Genomic DNA, 27,555 nt, shown 5'->3' with positions numbered 1-27,555 from the left:
GGTTCGTGCCCGTCTCAGGGGTGCAGGTGATGTGGTCGGAGTCCAGCCTGTACCCATCCCTTGGCTCGGCTCCCCTGTGGCTCCATTCTCAGGCAGGTTTCCTCAAGATGTGATAACATGGCTGCTCACAGCTCCAGGTGCCAGCTCCCAGTAACCGTGGCAACAGAGGTACCTACTTCTTTCATCCCAGCAGCTCCGACTAAAGTCCTGAGCCCCACTGCCATTGGCCGTCTTAGGCCCGGGGCCTGTTCCCACACCAGTCATTGGGATGGGCTTGTTGGCCGAAGTCTGGCCTTCACGTCTGCCTTCAAGGTTAAAGTCCACAGGGACGGGGCAGAGAAGATTTGTGTCTCTCACAGAGATGAAGAGGAAGTGAATGCTGGCTAGGGAAAACGACAGTCTATACGGCAGGGCCTGAGTCCTTCTGGTGTGTTCTTGGTGGCCTGGGGCAGGGATGTGGGTTCGCCCACCCTTCGTTCTTCTTCCTCGGCCACACCTCCCCTCCCCGGGTCTGCCCTTGAGTGGCTGGTGGTGAAGATGCTTGTGGTCAGTGCTCGAAGTTCGGGGAACCGTGTTATCAAGAATCGTAGCACTAGGTAGAATAAGGAGACAGAACCAGTGGAAAACAACAGGGGGTTGGCAGTCGGCCATGGTTTTCCAGCTCTTCATGGTGGGGCTGGCTCAGCCTGCAAGCCAGGTCTGTGCTGCTTCTGTTTCCCCTGGACAGTGGCAACCACAAACAGTCCTGGGACGTCAGACACCTCTTCTCCACTTCAGATAGTTCTTATAATACAAACGGACCCATATACATGTGTGCAGAAATTGATATGTCTTCCCTCAAGAAATAATTGTCCAAATAGGAAAGATACCTGCTCTCTGGCAGTAAAATGAGAAGGAAAATACACCAAGAGATCATTTATGGACTTACAGAGCCAACGGTGTGAGGTAATAGGACTTTAAAAAAGAAGCAGGCCTGGATTTTGGAAAATCTCGCTTCATGTCACAGGGTGGCAGTCACTAAGCTGTGTGTTTTCTTTTCAGAAAAAGTACCAGAGCAGTCCGCCCACGAAACTCTTATCAGCCCTTTGTTAAGGAGTGTTGGTGAACAGGCTTGGCACACTCAAGTGGCTCTTAAAGAAATAGAGCCTGGCAACGAGACAGACCTCAGGAACACACACAGCCTAGCTCCCTGCTTCTGGACAGATGACTGTAGAACTTTCTGTCTGTCCTTGGGGGGGGGGGGGTATGCTTTCCTGTCTGGGATCCTTGCTTCTTCCTTGTGATGGAGAGAGGTTCCCCTACCCTGACGTCACAGCTGGGGACAGGGCGGAGAGATCCAGCCCTGAGCGCTGAGGGGAGCAGGCGCTGAGGGGAGCCACCTGCCGCCCCTTCTCAAGGTCCTCTGAGTCCAGGCCAAGGTCTGGAGGCAGATGCAGGATGTCTGTGTCCCTGACAGGCTAACGTGGAGAACGGACAGCCTGCAAGAGGGGAACTGCTGGGATAACTGGGGGTTTCCTACACTCTCTCCGCTGTAGTCTCAGCAAACTCCTGGGGGAAGCTCCCCTACCCCCTGTCTTCCAAACCCCACCAATCTGCCCCTTGGACTTCCTGTTACTGTCCCTCTCCAGGGCTGCCTCCTGGAGGGACAGACACCGCAGGGGGCTCCTTCCAGGACTGCTGAGTGGGGAGCCGGCCCCTCAGGCGTCGGAAGCCTGGACAGGGCTGGAGCGCATGAAGCCGTGCCCGTGAGCCGAGGACGTTGGCAGGTTTTCTCCACGAAGGGGCTGCCCACACAGACAGCGGCCCTTTGGCTCTCCGGGGTCACAGGCTGCCCCGTAGCTGTCTCTCCCTGTTGAACTCAGAGTCCGGGAGCCTGGTTTCAATTGTGGCTGGACATTATGTGTAAGGAAAAGGTTCCAGGGCTGAACGCTGCCTTTTTGAAAACTCTGACTCACTGCGATCCTATTTTTTTACTTCTTGGTTTTCGGTTGTCCCTGAGAGTCGTGGTGGCTGCAGAAGAGAGGTGCGATAGCTTCCGTGATTGAGACAGTTTCTCCAGAGCATTTCTACAAGCTAGAGTAGCATTTCCATATCACAGATAACGAAACGGACGAATAGGAGGATGTACGTCGAGGTCAGCTGACAGGCCTGGAGTTCTAGCTCCCAGCCCTGTATTTTCAGAGGAAACCCCAGACATCATCCTTTAGAGGCTCTGCAAGCCCTTTTCTCAAGGAAGAAAGAGCACCCTCCTGACATTTATAAATTGCAAAGTGAACAGCCTTTTCGCTGGGAGTCCCCATGCTTCGGGCTCGCCCTGGACCTGTGCCGGCGGAGTTAGGCCGTGCACTTTGGAGCCGACTCCCCAGCTCGGTGCCAGGGTCGCCCCTGGCAAGTGTCTTACATTCTCTGTGCCTCAGACTCCCCGCTGTGAAATACGAACCCTGATAGCCACAGGCCTCACAGGGGAGGGAGTTCGCGGGAGAGCGCAGCGCACCGTGTGGGCTTGATTATGGTTATGGAGGTAGGTTAGGGGTTCCTCGGTGAAGGAGGAGGCGAGATGACGGCCGATGCGGGAAAGAGAGGCAGAGGGGTGAGCGGTTTAGACGCCCTGTAGTCAGAATGAGGGAATGGCCGACGGCACGGAGGCTTCTTGGCAGCAGGTTCCCGCGCTGATGCCTGGCAGGTGCACAGTGCGGATGCTGCACGCAGCAGGCTGAGGCGTCAGGAAGGGGCGGTTGTCCCTAGTGCTGAATGACTCCGTGGCTCAGACACCTCAGGCTCCACCACAGTGCTCAATACCGACAGCTGAGCCTTCGCCGTCCCCACACGGAAGCCCCGTCCCCTAGTCTAGAGACACGCAAAGTATGCGCCCCCGGGGCGAGCTGGGAGGGAGAGCGGCAGAGGCCGAGGAAAAGCAGTCCTAGATGAAAAATGGTCAGTAGGCGGCTCCGTAAAACCATCTGCCGCCAGAAAGCCACGGAAACTGATGACCATGCCACTATCCAGTCCCCAAAAGGGGGGAGCCATTTTAAAGCGAGTTGATAGAGACAAGGCTTTCTGGTTGCGGGGGAGAGAGGCCTCAGGAATTGGAGCTGCTGGGTCAGTTCAGCGTGTTTTTGCTCTGAGCTCTAGGATTCCGAGAGCCTGAGAATGGCCTACTATACAAATAAAGCAGATTTTCTTGGGGACGTCAACACCTGTGTCCTCCTCGGCCCCGCGCCCATGTCCACGGCACCCCAGCCTCCTCAGCAGCAGCCCTCTTTCCCGCATTCCGGACCCTCAGGACCCCGTTCTCCGGGTGAGCTGGAGGGAGCCCAACCCCGGGCGGCTTTGTGGAGGTTTGCTGACATGTATTCCTAGCATCTCTCTCTCCCCAGAGATGGGCAATGGCGGACGGCTAGTCTGGTCAAGAATCCTGTCTTGTGCTGGGCACAGTCTAGATCGGGTGAATAAGGTTAGTTGGTGGACTTCACGTCGGCAGAGAAAGACAAATATGAGAACCTGCAAAAGCACAAAATGGAAGACAGCAGGGCTGAGTCGGGTCCTGGTGAATTCCCCGGGGGCCGGAGCCCAGGCTGGAGAAGGATCCAGGTGGGCCCGGTCCCTGGGCTGTAACTCGCACCATCTGTAGACTGTACACACTTTCAGTGGGAAATCACTGCAACAATGCAGTCCCCCCCACCCCCCCGTGAGACGTTTTGTGAGGGGACTGACGAAGGTGGCAAGGCTGCTGCCTGCGGCCTGATTGAGCAGGATGGAAATCGGGGCTCCAGGCCTGTGTGTCCTGCCTGGAGCCCTCATGCCTCTCTGACTCCCAGTAGCAAAACAGAATTAGAACCCTTGCCTCACCTAACGGGCTTGTTCGAGAAGCCAGTGAGATGATGGAAATGAAAAGGCTTTGAAAAATAAAAATTTTAAAACAACGAGGTGTTGAGGCCGTGGAGCCAACAATAGCCCTGTTTTTATGACGGAATCATTTCTCTCGTGACCACATCCATTCCACATGAACTCATTCTTTTAATGAAAAGGAAAGGGGAGGAAGGGGCCGAGCTGGCGGGGCAGGAGAGAGAGAAATACCTGCCATGGGACTGCAGACGCAGCAGGGCTTCCCCGTCCCCGTCCCGGAGGCCCTGAGAACAGTCTGGGTGGTACAGGAAGGGGAGCAGCCTGGCCTGCCACCCATCTGTGTCAGGGACCCGACAGATCTGCCCACAAACCACCAGCAGCACCCCAGAGGGGCCCCCCCAGAGGCACCCCGCGGGCACGCTCAGGCTTTCCCCACAGAGGTGGACCGCCGGCTCCCCACCCTTTCAGAGAATGGGAGGGGTTTCCAGGTGACTCATATGAATAAAATGCAAAAAATAAAATAGGGACAATTAGCATTATTCTAAGCAAGTCAAGTACTGGGCATCATATTGTGTTCTAACTTATCTCCAGATCAGAAAAGGAAATAAGAAAGGGCTTGGCTTCATTTCTCTCAGAACAAGAACATTCTGTCCTTTTCTTTCTCTGTGAGAGCAACGGTTCCTATGGCTTGACTTCAGTAGTAAGGGAAATTAGCGCCCAAATTAAGGCTGCTGTTGTTGCTGGACAGGCGGGGCAGGTGAGGGTAATGTTGATGGGACAGCTTTAGAGGTGGATGGGTATTTTTATCCCAGCTCTATGATCTTGGGCAAATAACTTAACCTTTCGGGGCCTAGTTTCTCTAGAAAATGGATATAATAATGGTACCTTGCCTCATGAAGATTAAATTAATAAATCTGTGCCAGTTGCTGTGCTGGCAAAAATAAGCCCTTAATAAATGTAGCTAAAATTGTATTAGTAACAATGTTTGGTGTGTGTTACCTTGTCGCCTCCTCTCCTTGGCTATTTTCTTGGAACACTGCAACCTCCCCTGTGCCCAGCACACACGGTGATGCCCTCTAAAGTTGGTGATTCTCACAAAACTTTGTGGCCTTATTGCTGTGCCCCGTCCCCCGCCCTGCTCCGAAACCAGAGCCTCCTTCTTCTGTCCGCTGTGTCCCTGCTTCCCCATCTGGGCAGACCATCAGCCCTTTTCCCTCCTGAACACTTTGTCCTCAGGGCCTCTCCTGTGATGGAGACAGCCATTAATTCCAGAGCGCCATGAGAGCCCACGGGGCTCCTAGGGAGGTGTGGGTTTGTTCCGGCTCTGGTTCCCTCTCCTGGCCACCCCCGGACTCAACTCCATCACTTTCACGTAAATCATAGTAATAGCCACTTTACAGGGGCGGTAGTGGTCAGAAAGGAGAAGTGCCTGGCATGTGGGAGGTGTGTGGAGGTGATTAAGAGCATGCGCTGTGGGACTCCTGAGCCTTGCCGCTCAGGTGATGGTGAGGAGGCCCCTTCACCTCTGTAAGTACCAGCTTTCTCTGTTCCCTGGGATAACTGTAGCCCCCCGCCTCTCAGGATCCCTGTGCAGGTTCCGTCAGGTGCATTCAACAGGTGTTACCTGTTACCTTATCAGCAGGGGACATGACACCTCCCTCAGCAGGGGTCGGACGCCTGGCCTGGAGCCGCGGGGAGCCAGCCTGCCCAGTGGTCAGCGGCTCCTCTGTCTCTTCCCCGCAGGGCTGTATGTGCTGGTGGGAGCAGGGGCCCTGATGATGGCCGTGGGCTTCTTCGGGTGCTGCGGAGCCATGCGGGAGTCGCAGTGTGTGCTCGGATCTGTAAGTGGGGCATCGGGGAGGGAACTGGTCTGAAGGGGCCCGGAGGTCTGGCCTCCAGCGCCAGCGCCTGGGGCCCACTGAGACCTTGGCACTCACTCCCTCTTCCCTGAGTCTCCGTTTCTCCATTTCTTGCTTAAGAATAATATTATCTTTGTCTCTGCCTCATATGGAAAGTATGAAAAAAATGAGATCATTAGCGTGAAGATGTTTGGGGAGGAAAAGTGCCTAATAATTGTAAGGGGTAATTATGATTGTTCTTTCAAAATGATTTCACAGGGAGGGAGGCAGCTAAGGTTCTTATAGGCAGGGAAGGGCTGTTAACTAGAAGAAAAGAATTGCTGTTTGAGATCAATAACTTGACCAAACATCCCCCTTGTGGTTTATTTTAACAAGCAGCCTCTGGCTTAAAAAAAAAAAAAAAAGAAAAGAAAAAAAGAAAAAGAAGAGAAGAAGAAAAGAAAAAAAGACTGAATTTCAGTTACTGCTATACAGCCAATGCCAGAGTGACCTGAGAGAAACAAGGAGAAGGGAGAGGGGCCGGAAGAGAGAAAGATTTTGTCTTTCTCCACGAGGGGTCAGAAACAGCGATTTTAGGGGGCAGTCTCCCCTTGCTCATTGCCATCTTTGATTTTTAACTGTGGCTGCTTCTCATCTCTTGCCGGGTAGAATCTCTAACCCGTGTCCTCAGTCCTCCACTCTTCCCGTCTTTCCCTCTTATCAAGCCTCCCTGTTGTTGGTCACTGAACACAGAGCAGACCCAAGAGACCAGAACAGAAATCCATCCAGGAGGGCACCCCTCACCGCCACTCCCGCTCCCCAGAGAAGCCTCACAGCCCGCACAGTCTGGGCCACACCTTCCCCAAGCCCAGGCCCCACCAGTCCCTCCCTATCTCCTGGCCTTGTTTTACACCTTTACAGAATCTCTTTGGTTCATAAAATTCCTTGAGCGCCTAGGAGCCAGGCACTGTGCTAAGTGGCGGGATTTCTTTATCACTACCTGAAATTATCTAACTCACTTTTTTATTGCTTTACTCATTTATCATACTGCCCATTTTCTTTGTTTTCTTATTATGTTCAGTTAGCCAACATATAGTACGTCATTAGTTTTCGATGTAGCGTTCAATGATTCATTAGTTGTCTATAACGCCCAGTGCTCATCCCAACGTGTGCCCTCCTTAACACCCATCACCCTGTTACCTCATCCCCCCACCCCCTCCCTTCTGTAACCCTCAGTTTGTTTCCCAGAATCCAGAGTCTCTCATGGTCTGTCTCCCTCTCTGATTTCTTCCCATTCAGTTTTCCCTCCCTTCCCCTGTGGTCCTCTGTGCTATTCTTCATGTTCCACATATGAGAGAAACCATATGATAATTGTCTTTCTCTGCTTGACTGATTTCACTTAGCATAATCCCCTCCAGTTCCATCCATGTCAATGCAAATGGTAGATATTCATCCCATTTTCTAATATGAGGTCCATGATAGTAGAGACGTGGGAATCATATCTTATTCACCACTGTATACCCAGTGCCAAGGACAGTGCCTGGTGCAGAGTAGATGCTTAATGAACAATGGCTGAATGAATTAATGAGCGAATGAATGAATGAACAAACTACAGGGGAATGGGGGTAGATGCTTCCTACCAGGTCAATTCAAACTAATAACCTTGCCTCTGTGTTTTTGTTTTTTTTTTCAAATGGAACTAGCATTAAAGAGGCCAAATAAACTGAAAAGGTATTGAGTTAATGAAGTGAGTATTTTCTCTCCTCTACAGTTCTTCACCTGCCTACTGGTGATATTTGCTGCTGAAGTAACCACTGGAGTATTTGCTTTTATAGGCAAGGGTGTAGTAAGTAGAAATTACAGTTTCTTTTTACCATGGTTAAAGTGTTTCCTTACGGCCAAGGCTATGAGACTGTTACACTCACAATGATACTGGAAAACTAAATAACCCCCAGAGATATGGTTTACACAGAACTTTGTAACCTGAAAGTGTTGTGCAGACCTGTGCATACTGTATGTGTAAGTGTGCGTACATTTACGTGCACACATTTTTCTGAGGAGATAATTCATAGCTTTCATGAGATCTATAAAAGAGTCTATGATTTCTTTTAAAGGATCTCTAGTTTAAGACGATCCCATTTCTCACAGGGAAGTGGGTAGATGGCACACATGAGAAAGAGGGATGGAGAGGAACATGCGTTTTCATCCCTTGTTAGACTATCATTTGCCCAGAGGGCTTGGCCTGAAAAAAGGCCACGTCATCCTCAAAGACTAAAGCCTGACCTGCTGCTGTTTATTTACATTGGTGCTCAAACTATAGGTGTCCAAAATAGGTTATCAAGAGAACGCACAGAGGAATTGACCTTTTCAGAAGGGACATGCTGTTAAGACCCATTGTGGGAAAGAAGGGCATGAAAGGAGGAAGAATGGAATCTTAAGTTTACTTCATTTCACATAAATTCATGTACTATCAGTATTATGTTTATGAACTTTAGATTTTTTTAAATGGTAAACATGTAAAATAAGTAAATATCGCCTCCTTTGGAATATTTCTAAAGTGGTTGGTTCTGTTGGTAGGTTGGAGGAATTGGATCTTGGGACTTTTTGAGACCACTATGGATGTCAGATCACATGCCTTTATACCGGAAGTGCATTGTCTAAGTTTCATATGATATTTGTACACTGAACCAGTTTTCCTTGGTCATGAACATCTTTCAAACCACATCATGAACAGACTTGAGTAGTTTTAACCAGTAGGGTCCCAAGCATGCATAAGTCCCCGCCCTAGTTGTACGTCAGAATCTCCCGGGTGAGCCCAGGGATCGGGGGGCTGATGGATGCTGATGTCCATTCAGGCCTGAGAACCTCTTCTCTAAGAAATCTTTCTAGTCTATGAAAGTTATCCTTGGTTAGTCTATCCTTCCATCTCCAAAAGTATCTGAGAAACTCCAGAGTCTGTAATCTGTCCCCTATATGCAGAATTGTCTTAAAATACAGATAAACACAGGGAAAGGCTGTATTTTCCAAGGGTGAGGGAGAGGGGGTTTCCCTTGATGAAAGGAGAATGTTTGAAACTTCCCACTCACTGTCCCATTGGTTTCCTGGCATTTTTTTCAGGCTATACGACATGTTCAGACCATGTATGAAGAGGCTTATAATGATTACCTGAAAGACAGGGAAAGGGGAAATGGGACTCTCATTACCTTCCACTCAACAGTAAGTAACCTTACTTCTTCCTTAAAATCGTTACCTTTTAAAGATCATTCGTTAGCCAGGTTCTCTCTCATCACGTGGATTAAAGATCAGAATACATTGGGTGAAATGAAGCCGTAGTGCTGTATTCCAGCCCTCGCAGGAGCCACAGTAGGCGTTCTGTGTAGAACCTAGAAGAGGAAGAGGCCTAGTGCGGAGGGTTCACGAGAGGAAGTCAGGCAGTGTGCCCCAGAGAGACAAAAGAGCACAAATAAGAACCCCCAGAAAGCAGCCCGAGTGAATACCAAGGTCTCTCAGAAGGTGGCGTACTGGTGTAACAGAAACGACCTTGACCTTCAAGCTGGGAAAGCTCATTTCTAGCTGCAGCTGCGCCACTGAGCGGCTCTGTGACCTTGAGCAAGTTCCTGGTCTTCCTGATAATCGCTCGGCTCCCCATTTGTAAAATGAAAGGACACGGAGATAGCCATGCTCCTTGTATCCTGGAACATTCCGTGGGACTGAGCTGTCAGTGCAGTGCTGAGGGCTGCGCACAGTTAACCAAGGAGGGCATACAGAGGAGATAGACCAGGCCCGAATCCTAACCCCAGCAATATGGAGAAGTGGCTATGAACTCCTGGGCCAAGTGCTTTCAGGTAGCCCCATTCTTGTTCATCAGGGGAATGTCCTGGAAGGTGCCCACCATTTTTTCTGCTCAGTCTCGGCTGCCCCGCAGGCATCAAGCAGCACACACTCTCCTTTGTCCTTGAGGGGCCAGCCATAGGACAGGACACCTGTTTACTGGCCAGCCTTCAGGCCCTGGTCTTTCAGCCCCTGGGGTTTATTTACTGTGGTCACTTCTCCTCTCCGTCCCAGACTGTCCCCAGTTAATGAGCCCTTCCTGAAGCTCATAAAACTTTAGCTACTCAGCAGGTCAAATTACTCCCAGGCTGAAAAAAAAAAAAAAAAAAATCTAAAGACCCAGTCCCTGTCTAAAAAACAGCAATTTACACAGACACCGTCAACTGGCTTCTTGCTTTGTTTGGGTTGCCTTGAGCCACTTGCCATCGTAAAACTCAGAAAACTTTACAGAAGTCCTTTTCTTGTTTTGCTAGCATGATTATGTGACTCTTCACCATCTTTCTAGAAATGGCAGTTTGAGTTGCAGTGACTGGGTCCCCTAGCTGATTTGCTGCTCTGTCCCCCAGTCTTCAGCAGTGATGCCCAGACTTGCAGCTCCCACTTCTCCCTCCTATGCCCTAAAAACTCTTTTCTGACTCTCTAGTTTCAGTGCTGTGGAAAAGAAAGCTCTGAACAGGTCCAACCCACATGCCCAAAGGAGCTTCTAGGGCCCAAGGTAAGCTTCTCTACCAGGGTCCCTATTCTACCTGTCGTGTAAGATTGTTCTAGCCCGTGGGGTGACGGGTGTGATTCTAGGAGGCCCTCTCCCAGTGGCTTCTGTGCCTCAGCTATCTTCCATGTAAACTAAGTGATGCAATGCTGAGTCCCGGCCTCCTGGTACCATGGGAAATGATGGTATGCTGACTTGCCCATAACGGTGCGATTGCTATGTGCTTAATTAAACTTGCCAGGGCCGGGGGTGCACCCTGAGAATGTTGCCCCCCACCTCTCTGTGGAAGTCACTGATAAAGGCTTCACTAATTAAGTGCTGTGTGTCGGGCACTGTGCCGGGTTCTGAAAATTCTAAGATGAAGAATGGGGCTTTTGTGTCCGTGGCCTTGCAGACTGATCAAGGCAGATGGTGCTGTGCCTGGCCTGTAGAGGGTACAGTGGAGACAGTGGTATTAGGAAAGCTGCACACGGGTTGGAATCCTTGAACTGCGTTTTGACAAGGGAAGGTCATCCCAGGCCCAGAAAGCAGCAGGAAGAGAGGCGCAGCAGAATGGAACTCGAGATTGGCAGGAAAAGAGGGACTGCAGAGGGGATGGTGAGGGACATGCTTGGGGAGGTGGACAGAGGCATTATTTTACACCTGGCAGTTTGGGAAAGGTGTTGCTTTTAGGGGATTAACATAGTCAGTCGTGCATCCTAGAAACAGTACTCAGGCGGCTGGTGTGACAGACGGTTGGAGAGTGGTGGAGGGAGGCCACTTCAGTGGCACTTGTGATCACCGTGGCAGGAGAGGATGAGGAGCTTACGCAGGTGACGAGCAGTGGGAAGCGAGAGGAAGCAGCAGATCCAGAGACGTTCAGGGCTGGAATCCGCAGGCCTCCTGCATGTGAGTGGGGAGTGGAAGGGAGGAAGGTAAGACTTCAGACTTCTGCTTGGGCAGAATGGGTGGGTAGAGGCTCTGCTCCCCATAAGAGGTGACTATAGGGAAAGGAGCAGATCCTGGGGTGGTTTGGGTCAAGTTTGCCCTTGAGAAGTCTGTGGGACTTACACGTAATCTGAGGTAAAGATAAGTGTAAAAATCCCAGCGCCGTGGCCGTAGCTGAAGGCACAGCAGTGGAAGGGAACCCCAGGGAGATTGTGTCGACTAAGGTAGAGGTGCGCTGAAAAGGGGAACGCAGAGGACAAGAAGCCAGAAGACTGGGAAGGAGGAGTCGAACCGGGGAGAGTCCAAAGGCAGTGGTGCCTGGGAAGTGAAGGAGATGGTTTGTCTGTAGAGTCCAATGCGAGGAAGAAGACAAAGACCTGAAGGCCGGGAATAACGTGTTGAATCTGGTCTTCGGAGATCGTTAGTGGTGTTTGCTGTGCGATTTCAGTGAAGGGGTTGGGGAAAGCACAGCTACAATGTGGGAAATAAGGGGGGGAATATGGAATGTGGGGACGATGACATGGAGGCTCTCAGCGTGCAGCTGTGAAGGGACCGATGAGGTCTTCGCTCCAGCTTGTGTCGTGAGTCCTACATTGAACACTGCCGACTCCCTGTGAGCTGGAGCGCAGCCGCTGCCCTCAGCGTCCTCACCATCTGCTGGACAGACCTGCAAGGGGGCCAGCACCACACGCGGACGCACACGAGTAAAGCTTCATGAGAGGGAGCACCGCACACTCAACAGGGGCCTGCGATTTGAAGGGCTGCAGGAGGCCCTCCTGAAGTGATTCGTTTTTGTTGTCGTTCAAGTATCATTAACATACAGTGTTAAATTCGTTTCAGATGTATAAAGATTCGATACTTCTGTACATTACTCAGGGCTCATCACAAGTACACTCCTTAATCCCCTTTGTCTATTTCACCCAATCCCCCACCCACCTCCCCTCTGGCAACCACCAGTTTGTCCTCTGTACTTAAGAATCTGTTTTTTGTCTTTGTTTTCTTTGTTTGCTCATCTGTTTTGTTTCTTAATTTGCACATGTGAGTGAAAGCATATGGTATTTGGCTTTCTCGGACTGTGTTTCTCTATTTCACTTAGCATTATACCCTCTAGGCCCATTCATGTTGTTGCATATTTCAAGAGTTCATTCTTTTTTATGGCTGAGTGATGTTCCATTGTGTATATATACTACTTCGTAATCCATTCATCTCTTGATGGACATTTGGGTTGCTTCCATATTTTCGTTATTATAAATAATGCTGCAATGAACATAGGGTGCCATATATCTTTTCGTATTAATGTTTTTCTTTGGGTAAATACCCAATAGTAGAATTGTTGGATCATATGGTATTTCTATTTTTGATATATTGAGGAGCCCGCATACTGTCCTGCACAGTGGAGGTGACATTCCATTGTGGTTTTGATTTGCATTTCCCTGATGATGAGCAATATTGAGCATCTTTTCATGTGTCTGTTGGCCATCTGGATGTCTTCTTTGGAGAAATATCTATTCAAGTCCTTTGCCCATTTTTTAATTGGATATTTGGTTTTTTGGTGTTGAGTTCTACAAGTTCTTTAGATAGTTTGGATATTAACGCCTTATCTGATACACCATTTGTAAATGTCTACTCCCATTCATAGGTTGTCTTTTTCTTTTGTTGATTATTTCCTTTGCTCTGCAGAAGTTTTTTATTTTGATGTAGTCCCAATAGTTTATTTTTGCTTTTGTTTCCCATACCTCAAGAGACATAACTAGAAAAATGTTTCGACAGCCAATGTCAAAGAGATTACTGCTCATGTTTTCTTCTAGGAATTTTATTTTTTCAGGTCTCATATTTAGGTCTTTAATCCATTTTGAGTTTATTTTTGTGTATGATGTAAAAAGGTGGTCCAGTTTTCCAGCACCATTTGTTGAAGAGACTATCTTTTCCCCATTGCATAATCTTGCCTCCTTTGTCATAGATTAGTTGACCATAAAAGCGTGGGTTTATTTTTGGACTCTATTCTGTTCCATTGATGTGTCTTTTTTTGTGCCAGTACCATACTGTTTTGATTACTGCAGCTTTGTAGTGTACCTTGAAATCTTGGATTGGTTTTCTCCAGCTTTGTTCTTGTTAGTCAAGATTGCCTTGGCTATTTGGGGTCTTTCATGGTTCCATAGAAATTTTAGGGTTATTTGTTCTCATTCTATGAAAAATATTGTTGGTATTTTGATAGGGATTGCATTAAATGTGTAGATTGCTTTGGCTAGTACGTACATTTTAACAATATTTGTTCTTCCAGTCTAGGAGCATGAAATGTCTTTGTGTCATCTTCAATTTCTTTCATCAATGTTTTATAGTTTTCAGAGTACAGATCTTTCACCTCCTTGGCTAAGTTTATTCCTAAGTATTTTATTATTTTGGGTGCAATGGTAAATAGGATTGTTTTCTTAATTTCTCTTTCTACTACTTCATTATTAGTGTATAGAAATGCAACAGATTTCTGTATACTGATTTTGTATCCTGCAACCTTACTGAACTCATTTACCTATTCTGGTAGTTTTCTGTTGGAGTCTTTAGGGTGTTCTATGTATAGTATCATGTCATCTGCAAATGGTGAAAGCTTTATTTCTCCCTTACGAGTTTGGATGCCTAATTTCTTTTTGTTGCCTGATTGCTGTGGCTAGAACTTCCAGTACTAGGTTGAATAAAGTGGTGAGAGTGGGAAAAAAGAAAAAAGAAAAAAAAAATGGTAAGAGTGGATATCGTTATCTTCTTCCTGATCTTAGAAGAAAAGCTCTCAGTTTTTCACCCTTATGTAAATTTCAGCTGTGGGCTTGTCATATATGGCCTTTATTATGTTGCTATATGTTCCCTCTAAACCTACTTTGCTGAGGGCTTTTATCATGAATGGATGTTGTATCTTGTTAAATGCTTTTTCTGCATCTATTGAGGTGATCATATGGTAAAACCTTTCTTTCATTGTTGTGATATATCAAGTTGATTGAGTTGTGAATACCTTGCATACCAAGAATAAGTCCCACTTGATCATATGGTGAATGATTTTTTTATTATTGCTGGATTTGGTTTGTTATTATTTTGTTGAAGATTTTTGCATCTTTGTTCAACAGAGACATTGGCTTATAGTTCTCTTATTTTGTAGTGTCTCTGTCTGGTTTTGGTATCAGGGTAATGCTGACCTCATAGAATGAATTTAGAAGCTTTCCTTCCTCTTCTATTTTTTAGAATAATTTGAGAACAGGTGTTAACTCAGGGAGCCTGGTGGCTCAGTCAATTAAACATCTGACTCTTGATTCTGGCTCAGGTCATGATCTCAGGGTCCTATGATCAAGCCCCACATCAGGCTCTGTGCTGAACATGGAACCTGCTTAAGATACTCTCCTTCTCTCTCCCTCTGCCCCTCCCCCCACTCACGCAGGCTCTCTTTCTCTCTTTCAAAAAAAAGAAAATACTAAAAAAAAAAGGATAGGTGTTAACTCTTCTTTAAACAAGTGGTAGAATTCACCTGAGAAGCCATCTGGTCCTGTACTTTTGTTTGTTGGGAGTTTTTAAATTACTGATTCAGTTTCATTGCTAGTATTCAGTCTGTTCAAATTTGTTTCTAGGGATTTATCCATTTCTTCTAGGTTGTCCGATTTGTTGGCATAAGATTTTTCATATTCTTTTATAATCTTTCATGTTTCTGTGATGTCGGTTGCTTTTTCTTCTCCTTTTTTTCTGATTTTATTTATTTGATGGGTCTTCCTTTTTGATGAGTCTGGCTAAAGGTTTATCAATTTTATTGATCTTTTCCAAGAACCAACTCCTGTTTTCATTTATCTGTTCTACTGTTTTTTTTTAGTCTCTGTTTCATTTATTTCTGCTCTAAAGTTTATTATTTCCTTTCTTCCACTGGCTTTGAGCTTGGTTTGTTTTCTTTTTTCTAGATCCTTTTGTGTAAGTTTAGGTTGTTTGAGATTTTTCTTGGTTCTTGAGGTAGGCATGTATTGCTATAATCTTTGGTCTTAGAACAGCTTTTGCTGCATCCCGAAGATTTTGGAACATTGTGTAATCATTTTCATTTGTCTCCATGTATTTTTTAATTTTCTCTTTGATTTTTTTGGTTGACTTATTCCTTGTTATTTAGCCTCCATGTATTTGTGTTCTTTCCAGATTTTTTCTTGTGATTGATTTCTAATTTCATACTGTTGTGGTTGGAGAATATGTATGATATTATTTCAATCTTTTTGAATTTATTGAGATGTGTTTTGTGGCCTAACATTGTGACCTGTTCTGGAGAATGTTCCGTATACACTTGAAAAGAGTGTGTATTCTATTCTTATTGGATGGAATGTTCTGAATATATCTGTTAGGTCCATCTGGTCCAATGTATCATTCAGAGCCACTGTTTCCTTGCTGATTTTCTGCCTGGGTGACCTATCCATTGATGTAAGTAGGGTGTTAAGGTCCCTACTATTATGGTAGACTATCAGGTTCTTCCTTTAAGTGTGTTAATGGTTGCTTGATGTATTTGGGTGCATAACTATTTACAATTGTTATATCCTCTTGTTGGATTGTTCCCTTTATCATCATGTAGTGACCTTCCTTTGTCTCTTATTACAGCCTTTGTTTTAAAGTCTATTTTGTCCAATATAAGTATTGCTACCCCACCTTTTTTGCTTCCATTGCATGATAAAGGTTTTTCTAGTCCTTCACTTTCAATCCGCATGTGTCTTTAAGTCTGAAGTGAGTCTATTTTAGGCAGCATGTAGATTGGTCTTGTTTTTTTATACATTCAGTCGCCCTATGTCTTGTGATTGGAGCATTTAGTTCATTCACATTCAAAGTCATTATTGATAGGTATGTACTTATTGTCATTTTGTTACTTGTTTTATGGTTATTTTGTGGTTCATCTCTGTTCTTTTTTTCTTTTTGCTCTCTTCCCTTGTGATTTAATGATTTCTTCTGTAATTTGCTTGGATTCCTTTCTCCTTATGTTTTGCATATTATTACAAGTTTTTGATTTGCAGTTACCATTAAGCTCATATACAACATCTTATGCACATAGCAGTCTATAGTAAGCTGGTGGTCACTTAAGTTTGAACCCATTCTAAAAGCACTAAATTTTTACTCCCCCTTCTCCACATTTTATTTATATAATGTCACACTTGACGTTCTTTTATTTCATGAATTCTTTGATTTTTACAGATATAATTGATTTTACTGCATTTGTGGTTTAATCTCTGTACTGTTTTTATAAGTGATTAATCTACTACTTTTGTTTGTTCGTATTTACCTGTGAAATTTTTGCCTTTCATAATTTTCTTACTCCTGTTTATGGCCTTTTCATTCCACTTAAAGAACTCCCTTTAATGTTCCTTGTAAGTCTGATTTAGTGGTGATGAACTCCTTTAACTTTTGTTTATCTGGGAAACTCTTTATCTCTCCTTCTATTCTGAATTATAGCCTTGCTGGGTAGAGTATTCTTGGTTGCAGGTTTTTGCCTTTCAGCACTTTGAATTTTTCATGCCACTCCCTTCTGGCCTGCAGAGTCTCTGCTGAAAAATCAGCTGGTAGTCTTATGGGGTTTCCTTTTTTTTTTGTAACTGTTACTTTTCTCTTGCTGCTTTTAAAATTCTCTCTTTATCACTGTTTTTTGCCATTTTAATTATTATGTGTCTTGGTGTGTATCTCCTTGGGTTCATCTTGTTAGAGGCTCTCTGTGCTGCCTGGACCTGTTTCTTTCCCTATATTAGGGAAGTTTCCAGCTATTATTTCTTCAAATAAGTGTTCTGCCCCCTTTTCTATCTTCTTCTTCTCTTGTATTCTTATAATGTGAATTTTATTATGCTTGATGATGTCACTGAATTCCCTTAACCTGTTCTCATTTTTTTTTTCTTTTTGCTGTTCAGCATGGCTGCTTTCCATTACCCTGTTTTCTAGCTTTCTGATCCATTTTTCTGTTTCCTCTAATCTACTATTGATTCCCGCTAGTGTATTTTTAATTTTGGTTATTGAGTTCTTTATCTTTGATTGGTCCTTTTTTACATTTTCTCTTTGTTGAAGATCTCAGTGAGATCCTCCACTCTTTTCTCAAGTCCAGTGAATATAACCATTGCTCCGAATTCTTTATCGGGAATGTTGTTTATATCCATTTCATTTAGTTCTTTTGCTGTGTTTTCATCCTATAATTTAAGATGTTTTCTCCTAATGTTGTGTGACTCTCTGTGTTTGTATCTATGTATTAGGAAAGTCAGTTATGTCTCCTGATCTTGAAAGTGGTGGCCTATGAAGAAGAGGTCCTGTGGCACGCTGCAGTGCAGTGTGCCCTCTTCACCAGGACTGGGAGCTTCAGGGGTGTCTTCTGTGTGGGTTGCACAGGCCCTACTGTTCTGGCTGAGTCTTGTTTATCTTCAATCCAGACAACTTCAATGGGCCACTTTGCCTATAGTTGACAGGGTTTGGTTCCTATGCTGTTACAGGGTCAGTCTGGGGCCACAGTGGGCTTATTCAGTGTCAGCAGTCAAACCAGATGTCTGCCCTCATCCCATCTACTGGGGCTGTGGTCATGCCAAACTGCAAGGCACTGTCTCTGCCTTGTCCCCTGAGAGGCTTTCATTGGTGGGTGGGGCCTGCAGTCAGACCAGATGTCTGCTCTCAATCCATCTGCTGATGCTGCTGTGACCATGAACTTCAGGGCTCTCTTCCTGTGAGGTCCCAAAGAGGCTTTTGTTGGTGGGCAGAGCCAGTAATGAGATCAGATGTCTGCCCCCAGTCTGTCTGCTGGAGCTGCAGATGCACCGATTGGCAGGGCCCTCTCTTTAAACCACCAGTTATAAGGTTTCGCTACTGGGACTACAGCTGAAATGGTGTGTATGGTTATCTTCCCCTCTTCCCAGGGCAGGAGTTACTTTGGAGTGGTGGAGTCCCTGCCTGGGCTGATTGCAGGTTGAGATATGGCAGGAGCCGCTCTGGAGGGACTCCTGCCCAGTGGGGCTGGTTGAATGGGGTGGAGCCAGATCCACAGGAGAACGCAGAGGCAGGCAATGTGGCAAGTGTTCTCACTGGTTCCTATAGGTATCTAGGTATCTAGGCTGGGGAACAAGGTGAGAGAAATGGTGCCCACCAGATCTTTTGTTCTTGGAAACCTCTCCTAAAGATCTCTGCTCCTCCCGCACACGTTCTGAGATGTAAATAAATCTCCTTCCCGTATACCTCAGGTACTTTCCAAACTGCTGCTTCTAAGCTGTATCTCAGTAGGCCTGTTTATTATGCTGGCTCTTTAAGGATAGTGACTCAGTTTCCTATCACCCTCTGGCTCTCCCAGAGCAGAGCATGCTGATTTTTAAAGTTCCTGGTGTTAAGCCCCACTGATTGTAAAAACTCTCAAAATTAAGCCTCTCTGGTTTTCAAAGCCAAATGTCACGGGGACTTATCTTTTCAGTGCCAGCCCCCTGTGCCTGGGATGCCTGGGATGGGGTCTGTCTCTCTCCTTTCTCCATGCTTGTGGTGCCCCTCCTGTTTGTGGTTAGTCTAACCAGGGGTTTCTTTCCCAACAGCATCTCTGCCCTCGCTATCCTTTTCAGTGTAGCCTCCTCTCTATGATGAACTGTGGAAAGCCTGTTCTGCTAGTCTTTGGGTTTTCTGGGTTGGTTGCACGGATGTAGCTATTATCCAGGTGTGTCCATGGGAAGAGGTGAGCTTAGGATCGTCCAACTCTGCCATCTCTCCAGAAATCCTCTTCCCTGATGTGATTCTTGGGATGACTGTTAAAGGATGAATTGGAGTTTAGCTAACAAAAGAGAAGGGTATTCCAGGTAGAAGAGATAGGGTAAAGGCATGGAGGCAAGAGAAGGTAGTGGTATCCAGAAAAGTGCCAGCAGTGGGGAGTGACTGAAAGCTCAGGTGCCTGTGGATATGAGTCCTTCAAGGAGGAGGGATCTGTTCTTGAAGAGCCTTGAATACTCTTGCGAAGCCAGAAGTCTAGATTTCATGCTGTATGCTTAGGAAAGCACCAAACGTAGGATCTGGGATGGGATTTGCATTTTCCTGAGTTTGTTGTGGTAAGTTTGGAGGATTGATGGCAAATGAATAATCTGGAGCCAAGGAAACCAATTGGGAAGGTTGCTATCTCATTGTCAGCCAAAAGATGTTAACTGGTAACAAGCTGGACTGAGCACCAGGAATGGAGAGAAGGCCATTTAGAAAGTAAAATCTATAGGACCTGGTGACCAGACCAGTTAGACATGAAAGAAGAGGGATAGATGCCAGCTGGATAGATAGTATCATTTATTGAACTAAGGACTAGAGAAAGAATAAATTTTGGAGAAAAGAAAGTGAGTTCAGTGCTTAACATGGTAATTTTGAGGAGCCAGTAGAACTTCCAATTGGAAATGTCCAATAGACAGAAAATCTAGCTTGCAGCTCAGGAGAGAGGTTTGGGTGTCTGTACTTCATGGGAATCTTAAAGCTGTAGATAAGCATTTGATCCATTAGGTTTGGAAAAAAGAACGGCAAGGATAGAATTCCAGGGAACAAGAACATTTAAGGATGGGGAGAAGAAGAGCTGCCAGATAAGAAAACTAGAAAAAACAGACACACATGTGAAAAGACACATGGTGGGGGAGGGATTGGTCACCAGGGTCAGGTGCTGCCACTGAGGTCGGCTCTACATTTATCAATATCTATCTTATGCCTGGCACTGCAAATACAAAGATGAATGATACAAAGTCCATACTCTTGAGGAACTTGCAGTTTAACAGGAAAGATAAAGACAGAAATAAATAAAGTACAGGAACAGAAATATGCACAGAATGTACAAGTGCTATGAAAACACAACGGATTCCTTAGTAAGGCCAGAGGCTGGAGGGATCAGGGGAAAGCTGACTTGAGCAATGATGCCTCAGCTAACTCTTCGGTTAGCTGAAAATGGAAGCATTGGACAGGAGAGGGTAGAGGGAGATCTGCCTGCAGAGGAAATAACATAAGCAATGGCACAGAAGCAGAAAACATGACAGTTTGTATAGGGAACTAAAAGTCCAAGGATGTCCAGTAAGATAACTACTGAAATGTTGACAGGACTGAGCATTTTAAAAAGGTACCTTGATGTCAGGGGCAGAGCGAGGACAGAGCCCATTCTGCATGAAATGAGATGTAAGGAATAAGGGTGCCCTTTCAAGTAGTGTTGGGGCAAAGGACAGGAAAAGAGAGTTCAGAAAAGATGAAATCCAAATTACCATTAAACACACAAAAACGTAGGCAATTAATAGCAATGTTTAAAAAAATGCAAATTAAAGAGCTGCCATTGTTTAACCTATGAAATTGGCCAAGGTTTTTTATTCTTATTAATTATATACGATGTTGGGAAAAATTATATGAAATGAGCATTTTCAGAGAAATCGGCACAAAATTTTTAGAGGTCATTATGACTATAAAATTAGTGAGTTAAGAGAGCTTGCTAAGATGGCAGAGTAGGAGGACCCTGACCTCACTATGTTTATAGCTAGATATCACCCACATCCAAGTCTATAAACTGGAAAGCAATCCAAAGACTGACAAAACAAACTGCACAACTAAATATAGAGAAGCTGCATCTGAAGGGTTAGGAAGGTCAGAAAGGCAGAAGGAGACTGCCTGCAGGAGGGAGGGAGCTGCACGTGCAGATAGGACAGAGAAATGGACTCATGCACCAGAGAGCTCATACAGGGAAGACTAATCCCCATAACGTTTCACTTTAAAAACCAGAGAGGCTAAATTCCCTGAGTTTGTAAAACCTGTGGGACTTGGAGCCTGGAACTGTAAAAGTCAGCTGACTCAGCACTAGGCAAGCTGGGAGGGTGAGAGATAGCTGGGTTACCACCATTAAAGAGCAGCCTGTATGGAGAGGCAACATGAAAATAGCAGTTTACACAATGCCAGGGGAAAACAGGAGACAGATCTGTTCATACTGATTTCAGAGCATGTTGGGTGACTTCGAAAACAAAGGAGTTGGCAGGTGCCATTTTCCTCCACCACCCACCAGCATAAACACAGAGTCACCTGCAGGAAGCAGGACTGCAAAGATACTTGCAACCTAACCTGCTAGCAGTGCACCATGACCACGAGATCTCCTGAAGACTCACCCACTCCAAGCCTGCTAACCTTGGCCCTGGGCTCAGAGCAAATTTTGTTAAAGCTGCCCGCACACCTGCCCAGCCTCTGAGTGCCCAGCGGCTGCATCATGCCCAACTGAGTACCCCTAGCCACCATCATGTGCCAAGTCACAGCTGCATTCCAAGCCCAGCCTCATATCCCTGGCTGACCTGGCACATAGCCCAGTGTTTCAGGGGTCCAGCATAGGACTAGTGGCCCAACACAATATTGCTAACACTGCCACCCTACTCCCAAGTTTTCCCTTTGTAGGCATGCCCACTTAGAGTTGGCCTCCCTGGGTCCCAAACACCACAGAGAGCAACCACAACACGCAACAGGCAGAAAGTCAATGTAGATGATTGCATGGAAAGAAAAGGTGACTCAGACACAACAACAACATAAGCAACACACACAGGATACTCTCCTGAAGTGCCAGGACCTCTTTTTTTATAAAAGAGCAGTTTCAAGAACAGAAGACACAGCTGACTGTCTTAACACTCAAAAACAGACACAGAGAGGCAGACGAAATGGGGAGACAGAAATTTATCCCAAATGAAATAAAAGGACAAGGCCACAGACAGAGATCTAAGCAAAATGCATATAAGTAACATGCCTAATAGCATATTTAAAGCTGTGATCATAAGGATACTCAATGGACTTGAGAAAAGAGTGGAAGACCTGAGTGAGACCTTAGCACAGAGATAGGGAATAACATAGCAGAGATAAAGGATTCAGTAAACAAAATGAGAAACATGCTTGATGGAATGAACAGCAGGATGAAAGAAGCAAAAGAATGGATTAGTGACCTAAAAGAGTAATGGAAAGTAATCAAGCTGAACAAAAGACAGAGAAAAGAATTATGCAAGATGAGGATAAACTCAGGGAACTCAATGACGCCATCAAACATAATAGCATTCCTATAATAGGAGTTCCAGAAGAAGAAGAGAGAAAGGGGGCGGAAAATTCATTTGAAGAAATAATAGCAGAAAACTTTCCTTATCTGGGGAAGAAAACATATCCAGATCTAAGAGACACAGACAACTCCCATCAAAATCAACAAAAGCAGATCCGCACCAAGATATATTATAATTAAATTGGCAAAATATAGTGATAAAGAAAAGAAAATTTTAAAGCAAGACGAAAGTCAGTACAAGGGAAAACCCATAAGGCTAGCAGGAGATTTTCCAGCAGAAACTTTCCAAGCTGGAAGAGAATGGCATGAAATATTCCAAGTGCTGAATGGGAAAAATCTTCAGCCAAGAACACTCTGTCCAGGAAGAATATCATTTAGAATAAGAGAGATAAGGAGTTTCCCAGGCAAAAACAAAACAGAACAAAAACCGGGGCATTCATGACTACTAAACCAGCTCTGCAAGAAATATTAAAGGGGACTCTTTGAGTTTTATCGATAAAGAGAGACCAAAAGTGACAGTATAGAGGTAGGATATACAAAAGGGGGAAAAATGAATATTTCTGTAAAAAATCAGCCCAGGAACTCTTACAAAAAGGATATAAAATATAATAATATAATAACATAAAAACATGGGGAAGAGAGGCAAAAACAATCGATTCAAACTTAAGCAACCATCAATTTAATATAGACTGCTATATGCAGAAGAGGTTATATACAAACCTAATAATGGTAACCATATGTCAAAAACCACTAATAAATATGCAAAAAATAAAGAGAAAGAAAGCCAAATAATCCTAAAGCAAATCAGCAAACCATAAAAGAAAGACAAGAAAGTTTCAGAGAAAATCTTTACAACCAACCACAAAACAAATAATAAAATGACAATAATTACACATCTGTCAATAATTACTTTGAATGTAAATAGATTAATCAAAAGACACAGGGTGACAGAATGGATTAAAAAAGCAAGATTCATCTATATATTGCCTCCAAGAGACTCATTTTAGACATAAAGACACATGCAGATTGAAAGTGAGGGGACAGGGAAACGTCTGACATACAAATGAATGTCAGAAGAAAGCTGGGGTAGCAATACTTAAACTGGACAAACTAGATTTTAAACCAAAGGCTGTAACAAGAGATGAAGAAGGGAATTATATCATAATAAAGAGGACAACCCAACAGAAGATATAACAATTGTAAATATTTATGCTTCCAACAAGGGAACACCTAAATACGTAAAACAGTTAATAAAAAACATAAAGGAACTAATCAATAAGAATACAATAGGAGGGGACTTTAACATCCCACTTACAACAATGGACAAATCATCTAAACAGAAAATGAATAAGGAAACAATGGCTTTGAATGATACACTGGACTAGATAGATTTAACAGATATATTCAGAACATTCCATCCTAAATTTTTTAAAGTGCACAGGGAACATTCCCCAGAAGAGATCACATATTAGCCCACAAAAAAAGCCTCAACAAATTCAAGATCAAAATCATACCAGGCATATTTCTGACCATAATGCTATGAAACTAGAAATCAATCACAAGAAAAAATCTGGAAAGACCACAAATACATGGAGATTAAATAACGTGCTACTAAACAATGAATGAGTCAACTGGGAAATAAAAGAAGAAATAAAAAAGTACATGAAACAAATGAAAATGAAAACAAATGGTCCAAAACCTCTGGGATACAGCAAAAGCAGTTCTAAGAGGAAAGTTTACAGCAATACAGGCCTACCACAAGAAGCAAGAAGAATCTCAAATAAACACCTAACCTAACACCAAAAGGAGCTAGAAGAAAACAAACAAAACCTAAAGCCAGCAGAAGAAAGTAAATAATGAACATTAGAGCAGAAATAAATGAGATAGAAACTAAAAAACAATAGAACAGACCAGTGAAACCAGAGCGCTTCCTTGAAAAATCAATAAAATTGATAAACTTCTAGCCAGACTTACCTAGAAAAAAGGAGAAAAGACTCAAATCACAAATGGGAGAGGAGAAATAACCAACACCATAGAAAAACAAACAATCTTAAGAGAATATTATGAAAAACTATATGCCAACAAATAGGACAACCAAGAAGAAATGGATAAATTCCTAGAAACATATAACCTCCCACAACTGAATCAGAAAGAAATTTTAAAAATGTGAAAGACTGAATACTAACAATGAAATTGAATCAGTACCTTAAAAAGTCCCAAAAAACAAAAATCCAGCACCAGATGGCTTCCCAGGCAAATCCTACCAAACATTTAAAGAAGAGTTAATACCTATTCTTCTCAAACTATTCCAAAAATAGAAAAGGAAGGAAAACTTCCAAATTCATTCTATGAAGCCAACATTACCCTGATACCAAAACCAGATGAAACACCACTAAAAAAGAAAACTACAGGACAATATCCCTGTAGAACATGGATGTAAATATTCTCAACAAAAATACTGGTAAAACCAAATCCAATAATACATTTAAAAAATCACTCACCATGATCAAGTGGGATTTATTCTTGGGTTGCCAGGTTGATTCAATATTCCCAAATCTGTATCACATCAATAAGAGAGAGGATAAGAACCATATGATCAGAAAAAGCATTTGACACAGTATAACATCCATTCATGAAAAAAACTGACAACAAAGTAGATTTAGAGGAAACATACCTTAATAATAAAGGCCATATATGGAAAAACCCACAGCTAACACCCTTAATGGGGAAAAACTGAAAGCTTTCCCCTAAGGTCAGGAACAAGACAAGGATGTCCACTCTTACCACTTTTATTCAAAATAGTACTGGAAGTCCTAGCCACAGCAATCAGACAATAAGAAATAAAAGGCATCCAAATCAGTAAGAAGTAAAACATTCATTATTTGCAGATGACATGATACCATATATAGAAAAACCTTAAAGACTCCACCAAAAAAACTGCTAGAACTGAAAAATTCAATAAAGTCTCAGGATATAAAATCAATGTACAGAAATCTGTTGCATTTCTGCACACCAATAATGTAGCAGCAGAAAGAGAAATTAAGAAAACAATCCTATTTATAATTGCATCCAACATAATAAAATACCTAGGAATAAACCTAACCAAAGAAGTGAAAGACCTGTACTCTGAAAACTGTAAAACACTGATGAAAGAAATTAAAGACAACACAAAGAAATGGAAAGATATTCCGTGATTATGGATTGGAAGAACAAATAGTGTTAAAATGTCTATACTATGCAAAGCAATCTACACATTAAACGAAATTTCTATCAAAATACCAACAGCGTTTTCAACAGAACTAGAACAAACAATCCTAAAATTTGTATGGAACCACAAAAGACCCTGAATAAGTAAAGCAATATTGAAAAAGAAAAGAAAAGCTGGAAGCATCATTATTCTGGACTTAAGTTATAGTAATCAAAACAGTATGGTACTGGCACGAAAACAGACTCATAGATCAATGGAACAGAATAGAAAACCCAGAAATAAACCCACAATGAAAAGACCAATTAATCTTCAACAAAACAGGAAGAATATCCAATGGGGAAAAGTCTCTTCAACAACTGGTGTTGGGAAAACTGGACAGCAACTTGCAAAAGAATGTAACTGGACCATTTTTTTACACCATACACAAAAATAAACTCAAAATCTATTAAAAACCTAAATGTGAGACAGGAAAGCATAAAAAATCCTAGAAGAGAGCACAGGCAGTAACTTCTTTGACATTGGCCATAGCAACGTTTTTCTAGATATGTCTCTTGAGGCATGGGAAACAAAACCAAAAATACACTATTAGGACATCATCAAAATAAAAAGCTTCTGCACAGCAAAGGAAACAATCAACAAAACTAAAAGGCAGCCTACGGAATGGGAGAAGATATTTGCAAATGACATATCTGTTAAAGGGTTAGTATCCAAAATATATAAAGAATTTACCAAACTCAACACCCTCCCCCCAAAAAAGCAAATAATCCAGTTAAAAAATAGGTAGAAAACATGAACAGACATTTTTCCAGAGAATATAATAGAGATGGTCAACAGGCACATGAAAAAATGCTCAACATCATTTATCATGAGGGGAATGCAAATCAAAACTACAATGAGATATCACCTCACACCTGTCAGAATGGCTAAAACCAACAACACAAGAAAGAACAGGTGTTGGTGAGGATGCGAAGAAAAAGGAACCCTCATGCACTATTGGTGTGAAAGCAAACTGGTGCAGCCACTGTGGAAAACAACATGGAGACTCCTCACATAGTTAAAAATAGAACCATCTTATGATCTAGCAATGGCACTATTGGTTATTAACCCAAAGAAAATAAGAACACTAATTCAAAGTGATACATGCACCCCAATGCTTATAGCAACATTATCAACAATAGCCAAAATAAGAAAGTAGCCCAAGTGTCCGTCAACTGAATGGATAAAGAAGATACAGTATATATATACAATGGAATATTATTCAGCCATTACAAAGAATGAAATCTCTCCATTTGCAATGACATGGATGGAGCTGGAGAGTATAATGCTAAGCAAAATAAGTCAAGAAAGACAAATACCATATGATTTCACTCATGTGGAGTTTAAGAAACAAGCAAAGGAGAAAAAATAGAAAAATCAAGAAAGAGACTCTTTCTTTTTTAAGATTTTATTTATTTATTTGACAGAGAGAGAGAGACAGCCGAGAGAGAGGGAACACAAGCAGGGGGAACGGGAGAGGAAGAAGCAGACTTCCAGTGGAGGAGCCCAATGCAGGGCTCGATCCCATAACGCTGGGATCACGCCCTGAGCCGAAGGCAGACGCTTAATGACTGAGCCACCCAGGTGCCCCTCAAGAAACAGGCTCGTAACTATAGAGAGCAAACTGATGATTACCAAAGGGAGGGGAATGGGGGATGGGTTAAATAGGTGATGGGGATTAAGTAGTGCACTTGTCGTGATGAGCTCAGGGTGATGTGCGGCAGTGTTAATCACTATATTGTATACCTGAAACAAATATAACACTGTATGTTAAGTAACTGGAATTAAAATTTAAAAAGACCAGTGAGTTAAGTATGTTCATGTTCTCTGATTCAGAAATTCCACTCCTCAATTTATTTTAAGGAAAAGAAATCAGAGATATGGTATCATTGCAGTGTTATTTATAAGAATAAAATACTGAATAGGCCATTAATATATAACAATAGGGATTGTCTAAATTATGTACTATCATATGATGAATTGTTTTACAACCATTAAAAGCCACTATTTCAAAGAATTTTTAAAGAAATTAATTTTGAAGTCATAATTTTAAATCTAAAAAACACATAGTTGGGTATAAAGAATGAACTAAGTATGTGTTTGTGTTTAAGAATACACCAGGCGTGTCTGGGTGGCT

At 43.6% G+C, this 27,555-nt stretch overlaps 1 protein-coding gene across 3 annotated transcripts in view; it reads left to right on the top strand.

The window, feature by feature from the left end:
• The window catches only part of TSPAN2 (tetraspanin 2), a 54,379-nt gene that overhangs the window by 20,686 nt on the left and 6,138 nt on the right, over nucleotides 1-27,555 (top strand). For all 3 annotated transcript variants that reach the window (XR_006780305.2, XM_045801438.2, XM_045801437.2), the window contains exons 3-6: nucleotides 5,590-5,687; nucleotides 7,456-7,530; nucleotides 8,802-8,900; nucleotides 10,159-10,230. Coding sequence is in view for 2 of the 3 variants with exons in the window: in XM_045801438.2 (XP_045657394.1) it covers nucleotides 5,590-5,687; nucleotides 7,456-7,530; nucleotides 8,802-8,900; nucleotides 10,159-10,230 (344 nt within the window). In the remaining variant the exon portion in view is untranslated. The remainder of the gene's footprint in view (nucleotides 1-5,589; nucleotides 5,688-7,455; nucleotides 7,531-8,801; nucleotides 8,901-10,158; nucleotides 10,231-27,555) is intronic.

This window comes from Ursus americanus, chromosome 12, assembly GCF_024610735.1.
Source record: "Ursus americanus isolate L20-20 chromosome 12, mUrsAme1.1.p, whole genome shotgun sequence".
NCBI classification, from domain to species: Eukaryota; Metazoa; Chordata; class Mammalia; order Carnivora; family Ursidae; genus Ursus; species Ursus americanus.
Note: the sequence above shows the minus strand (reverse complement) of the source record. Positions and strands in the feature narration are given on the sequence as shown.